This window comes from Diceros bicornis, chromosome 17 (assembly GCF_020826845.1).
Source record: "Diceros bicornis minor isolate mBicDic1 chromosome 17, mDicBic1.mat.cur, whole genome shotgun sequence".
NCBI classification, from domain to species: Eukaryota; Metazoa; Chordata; class Mammalia; order Perissodactyla; family Rhinocerotidae; genus Diceros; species Diceros bicornis.
In genome coordinates, this window is record NC_080756.1 from 15,373,514 (window position 1) to 15,379,909 (window position 6,396).

The following is a 6,396-nucleotide window of genomic DNA, read 5'->3' on the forward strand; positions in this document are numbered from 1 at the left end:
TTCTGGTACGTTATACAGATTAGATACCCAAGCCTCACTCCATGTGCTTTCTCTTTGAAGATGTTGGAAAGTTAAAATGTCTCCTTCTACTAGGGTTCTTGACAAAGATTTTGCTCTACCAATTAGATCCAGACAAACTCAGAATTTGGAATGGCACAGTGATTTGGGGATCAACTTTTTGTTCCTGTTGACCTTTTCTACCAGTTAGGAAGGTTGTGGAAACAAGTGGCCTCTCTCTGCAGCAGTGTTGAGTCCCCAATTTCCTAGAGAAGCTGTTTTGATGGATGAGGAAGTGGTGAAATATTTTTGATTCTCTGTATCTGATTCCTGGATCAGAGTTATGGTGCTGTGTTTTGAAATCATACCTCCAATGGTAGCCCTCTTTGTGAATGAATCCTATATTGCTCTAAGGGTCATTACAAGAGTGTCAGCCAGAAGTTCCTCCAGTATTTTCAAATTTGATAGGCCTCAATTCACCCTAAAGAATAATTTCCTGTTTAAAATACCTAAACTACTTTCTCTTCCTACACAGACCTAAGTTTTACCAATACTGTATTATAGTAAGGGGAAGCTCTGGCCTCGTATCATTTTGTTATGTATATCCAAAAAAAAAATACCATGAAAATTCTAGAAACAATTTTTAATTAAAGGAGGGATTTTCAAAAATAGAATTACAATCAAATTATGTAAATATTTATGAAAAAATTACATCCTTATAATATTAGGCTCCTTAAATAGTGTATTATGTCTATAATCTAGGCTTTCAGTCACACAGTAGTTTTCAAGGAATTTTTAAATATAGGTTCTGATCTCCTATAAATATTTTTACTAAAGATTTTTTAAATAATTTTATTGAATGCTATCATTTCTTTCATTATATTTTCTAACTCTTTAGTATTTTTATATAGGAAAGCATAGAATTAGCAAAACATTGCCTAACTTTGTGTTTGTAATCTAGAGTATTTATTGCATCATGAAATATGTCTGCATCAGAAAAACATAAGTAAACAATAGTGTGGTGTAAATTTTTGCCTTTGAAATGTAATTTATTACATAATTTAAAATATTCATTTATCTCAAACTTTTCTAATATACTATAAACTTTTAAGTCTATTTCTCTGTGCCTATCAATACGCATGTTGTAATAATTACAAGAAAGTTTTTCTTTGTCAATGAAAGTCCAGAGAAACTTCCCAAAGGATACACACAACCAGAGAAGAAAATGTTTCTTGTACTTGGACTATGATTAAACTGTTTGTTTGTCTCTGAGTTCCTGCAGTCCTCATGGACAGCAGCCCTGGAGCCTGCACTCATGTCTGCATAACTGACTCTATGATTACTCCTCTCCCAGTGGAATCCATCACAGAGGATGAGCAAAACCTCAGTGCTGAAATATCCCGAAAAAGATTTCACAGGAGTAAGAATAACTAAGGCCGTCACAAACAACCACCGTTGATTCTCTGGCAGATGATCATGGACTCTGGAAGACATAAGGTTGCTACGCTCCTTAAATATCCATGGTTATCTGATTACCCTTATTTTCAGATGGATAATGCATACAAGAATTCGGGAAAGGAACTTTCCTTTATATATATTCCTTGTTCTGACTGAAGAGCGAGATCCCTTGAATTGATGTGGCTTTGGTAGCAAGTCATGTATAGCAGTGTAAAGATTGGAATGTTCACCAGCTTTTCTCTCCGCTTCAAAAAAGAACAAAATTTTATGACATTTTTAAACTAGCCAACTACTAATGGATATGAAATATTTATAATGAGGCAGTAAACATGCATTTAAATAGGGGAATGACCTTGATCTGAGAAAATGAACATATATTTGGAAATAGCTTTAGATAATTTTATTTAATCTAGGTTTAGTGATTTTTGATGTTATTAATGTTAACAAACCTATAACATCTATTTTTCTTCTGTTTTCAAAGATGGCTTCAGTAATAATGGAAACTAAATAGATTGAGGTAAAATATTTTTAAATATATTTATTACTGTTGTGTAATGATTCAAACAATGACTTGGCTATCATAATAGATAAAAGCACTATCATAGATATTATATGTAAAACTTTTATTTTAGATTATATCCAATGCTACTATTTTAGATTATATGTAATACTCATACTTTAAATAGATATCATTATTTAACTATAAGTATATTAAGAATAGAAATTCAGAATGTGAATAAAATTAAAAAAATGCTACATTCTTGCTCAGTTCCCTGCAAAAGCTTGATTTAAACACAATAAACAAAGAACTTTCACTGCTTATTTGAATAAGAATCTCAGATGTCTAGTGTTATCTAATCCAAATTCTTGATTCTTCATGACATAAAAACTATTTTATATGCAATATTTAACTAAACTGTAAATAATTTATTTCTACATGTAAGAGAGTATTTATGACACAAGAATCAAAGCCAAGAGTTCATTTATTTCCCTTATGCCTCTCAGCAGGTTTCTGCCATGGGTGACATGAGAGCAAGCAATCACTCGGAAGTGACTGACTTCATTCTTGTCGGCTTCAGGGTCCGCCCAGAGCTCTACCTTCTCCTCTTCCTGCTATTTCTGCTCGTGTATGCCATGGTCCTTCTAGGGAATGTCGGGATGGTGGCCATTGTAATGACTGATCCCCGGCTGAACACACCAATGTATTTCTTCCTAGGCAACCTCTCCTTCGTTGATCTCTTCTATTCGTCTGTTATTGCACCCAAGGCTCTGATCAACTTCTGGTCTGAGAGCAAGTCCATCTCCTTTGCAGGCTGTGTGACCCAGCTCTTCCTCTTTGCCCTTTTCATTGTGACTGAGGGATTTCTCCTGGCAGCCATGGCTTATGACCGCTTCATTGCCATCTGCAACCCACTCCTCTACTCTGTTCAGATGTCAACACATCTCTGCTCTCACTTGGTGGCTGGTTCCTATTTTTGTGGCTTCATCAGCTCAGTTCTTCAGACCAGCATGACATTTACTTCATCCTTTTGTGCTTCTCGGGCCATTGACCACTTTTACTGTGACGACCGTCCACTTCAGAGGATTTCTTGTTCTGATCTCCACATTCGTAAGATGGTTTCTTTTTTCCTATGCAGCATTATTATTTTGCCTACTATAATTGTCATTATTGTGTCCTATATGTATATTGTGTCCACTGTGCTAAAGATACACTCCACTGAGGGACGTAAGAAAGCCTTCTCCACTTGCAGCTCTCACCTAGGAGTCGTGAGTGTGCTGTATGGTGCTGTCATTTTCATGTATTTCATCCCTGACAAATTTCCTGAGCTGAGTAAAGTGGCCTCCTTATGTTACACCTTAGTCACTCCTATGTTGAATCCTTTGATTTACTCTCTGAGAAACCAAGACGTCAAGGAAGCTCTGAGAAAGATCCTGGGGAAAAAAATATTTTTACTTAATTCTATATTAACACTGATATAACTGAAGGACCTGGACATCATGACAATTTGGGGAAGCACTGATGCAAAGAATGCACCCATTGGGAATAGAAGTATTTAATCCTAGTAGCCTATTTATTTGAATCCCATGTACTTACAGCTGAAGAATACATTTGGACTGTATTTTGCCTGACTGTTGATTTTAAGAAGAATGGCCTTCTCCATATTTCAACTTCATTTTGGGTAAAGATAATAATTGATATGCCATTTGTTTTCAAAGTAAAATTTATTCCACCTTTGCTACTGGCTCTCTGAAGATGATACTTGGGATGTTTTGTTTATCTTGAATCAGTAATATATGTTATTTAGATACGTATATGATTGGCAGAGGTAACAAAATATGATATAATAAGCAGACGTAACAAAATATCACACTTACTTAAGAAATCTTTTTGAGTGCTTAGTGAAAGAATCTGATACTCTGCAGTGCACAGAGTCCTAAGAATGACATGTGAGTCACTCAATTCTCTAGAGGCTGAATGGGTGACATATTTATTACATGATTTCTCTCATTTGGATCATTATTATTTTGTCCCCCATATAAATCTCTACTAAGCTAATAAATTATCCTCCAAAATTCCCCCCTTCACAAGAAACTGTAATAACAATAATCCAAAAGTAAAGATAATTCATTTTTTTTGTATATGCCCTTCTAAGAATATATTCATCAAATTGATATTTATTTGATTCTGATGCACTCTTTGCTCTATGAAAATCCCTAGGAACAAATAATTTCTATCCTTAACCTCACAATCAAATGAGGGAAAAACAGCTGAATAGAGAACTAAACTGCCACATAGTAAACCCAGTGAAATAACATATATAGAAAATAACTGGGGCAGTAGAATCTCTAGAGGTGAGTGGTCTTAATGGTCAGGGAAAACTCCTAAGCACATATTTAAAAGTAAATATAATTGAGCAAGATGAAATAGACAGGTTTCTGTGCAAAGGGAAATAAACAACTCTATAGTGACCTTCATGAAGTTTAATAAGTGATTTTTAATGCACAAGACGGAGTGAGAGATGAGACTTCAAAGGAAATTCAGGGAAATCATGCAGATCAATATGACAAGTCATGGAAGATGACCTTTATTCTATAGACAGCGGGTAAGCATTGGGGATTTTTAGGAAAGGAGGCATTATGTTCAAATTGGCATTTAACAAAAGATAAATATTCATAGGGAGAACACAGGAGTCACAGAGAGGGTGTGGCTGTCCGTGTAAGAGCTTATGGTGGCTTTAACAAAGGCAGTCTTGCTACAGATAGTGAAGAGAAGGACTATCTAAAATAGCAGGTAAACTGAGATGACTATTGGTTGATGTTGACAAAATATTGATGAAATGAATATTTGAATATTGACAAATTGAGAATGAGGTAGAAGTGAATGATGACTTCTCATGTTTGAGCATTTATACCGGGAAAATGCTACCTCAGAAAATGAGGAGGAGAATATAGGAGGACTAAGAGTTAACCATTAACTTAAAAGTTAAGAAAATAAACTTAGGAGTCAGACTTCGTTTTCAGATTCTGTTTTTGCCTCTGTAGCTTTGGGCGAGTTACAGAATATCCTGCACTTTCATTTCCTCGTGTAAATGAGTTGCATAATAGCATCTACAGCTTAGAGTTATTTGAAGGATTGAATTATATACATTTCATGTAAATTTGTTAAATCTATGTCTTGAACAGCTGCCAGATTTGTTCTTTCCTCATGCCGTCAGTACTATGTCAAGTCTGAGAGAGGAGGATGATAATTTTCTCCACCCCTCTCACTGACTCTACCATGGAGCATCCTCAATTCTCCAAGCTGACCCACGTTTTAATTTCCATAGCCAGATCTTGAGAAACTGCTAACTTTGTTTCTTCCGTCTTTACCTTTCTTTCTGCTGAGAACTAATAGAAAAGATTTTAAAAATGACCAAAAAAAAAATGAACAGAGCCCCTAGTTAGTTGCAAAATAATATCTTATCAAAGGTTATATCTATTCATCTCTCTACCTGTATCTTTCTTTAAGAATCTTCTCTTATACTTGAACTAAAGTAGCCTCTTTCACAAACAGTTTTAAAATACAATTACTGTGGACTCACTAGCTGGAAAAATTTTATGAAGATTTTCAGGTAAGTGGTCACTGTACTAATGTGGTGTTTTGTCTCCCTCCTGAGATGAAGCAGAAAGATGTTTAGGTTGAAAGAGGCACATTTTACTAACCCTCCTCAGGGAGCACAATGCAGAATCCTTCAGGCAGCACTCTGAGTCCTGTAAGGGAACACACCTGCAATGAAAGAGGCTCCCGACTGTTTGTAATTCTAGCCCGCCCAAGACCCAGACACTGAGTCCCTGTCTAGTGGATATTAGTAATCTTATATTAAACTGAGAAAGAAGTCCTAACAATAGAGTTGCCTGTCAAGGGAGAAGAATATTCCTCTATATTCACCATGTCTGCACAACCCCCACCCACCATCAGACCCACATGTACACATAAATGAACATAATCATAGTCTCTATCGCTGTATCTCTCACTCTCTTCTCTCTCTCTCTCTCTCTCTCTCTCTCTCTCTCTCTCTCACACACACACACACGCACACACACACATACACACCAGAATACCTTTGAGAAAAGTACTAAGAATGGCCACTGATTGAATCACCTCCCAGAGCAATGTATGTCCAGTGTCATCCAGCTGACTCGGAAAAGAATCTTCAGGCTGAGGTAGAGGCTAACAGACCTCACCATAAGAGGATATGCATAGCAGTTTTTCAATGCTGATTTTTTTACCTTCCTTTTCTCTGTTCAAGTAATTGCTGTCATTGCTACAGCAATTAAATCAGGTATATTCTGTTCTCCCATCTGCTTGGAACTTACTCTTCTCATTGTATTTTTCACTCACTCTGTGCTGTACAGAGTAAGCTCTGAAAGCAGAGATGAGACTGAAAAATAACAATAATA

At 36.0% G+C, this 6,396-nt stretch overlaps 1 protein-coding gene across 1 annotated transcript; it reads left to right on the plus strand.

Moving 5' to 3' along the window:
* The first annotated feature begins 1,467 nt into the window (after positions 1-1,467).
* On the plus strand, positions 1,468-3,435 carry LOC131416561 (olfactory receptor 9K2-like). Its single transcript, XM_058559230.1, has 2 exons — positions 1,468-1,494; positions 2,461-3,435. The coding sequence occupies exons 1-2, from the start codon at positions 1,468-1,470 to the stop codon at positions 3,433-3,435; spliced, it is 1,002 nt and encodes a 333-aa protein (XP_058415213.1).
* Positions 3,436-6,396: the final 2,961 nt, after the last annotated feature.

Coding starts and splice junctions, on each gene's coding strand:
- LOC131416561 (XM_058559230.1), top strand. CDS start 1,468: ATGATCATGGACTCTGGAAGACATAAG. Junction 1,495..2,460: donor TGGACTCTGGAAGACATAAG/GTTGCTACGCTC, acceptor TATGCCTCTCAG/CAGGTTTCTGCCATGGGTGA.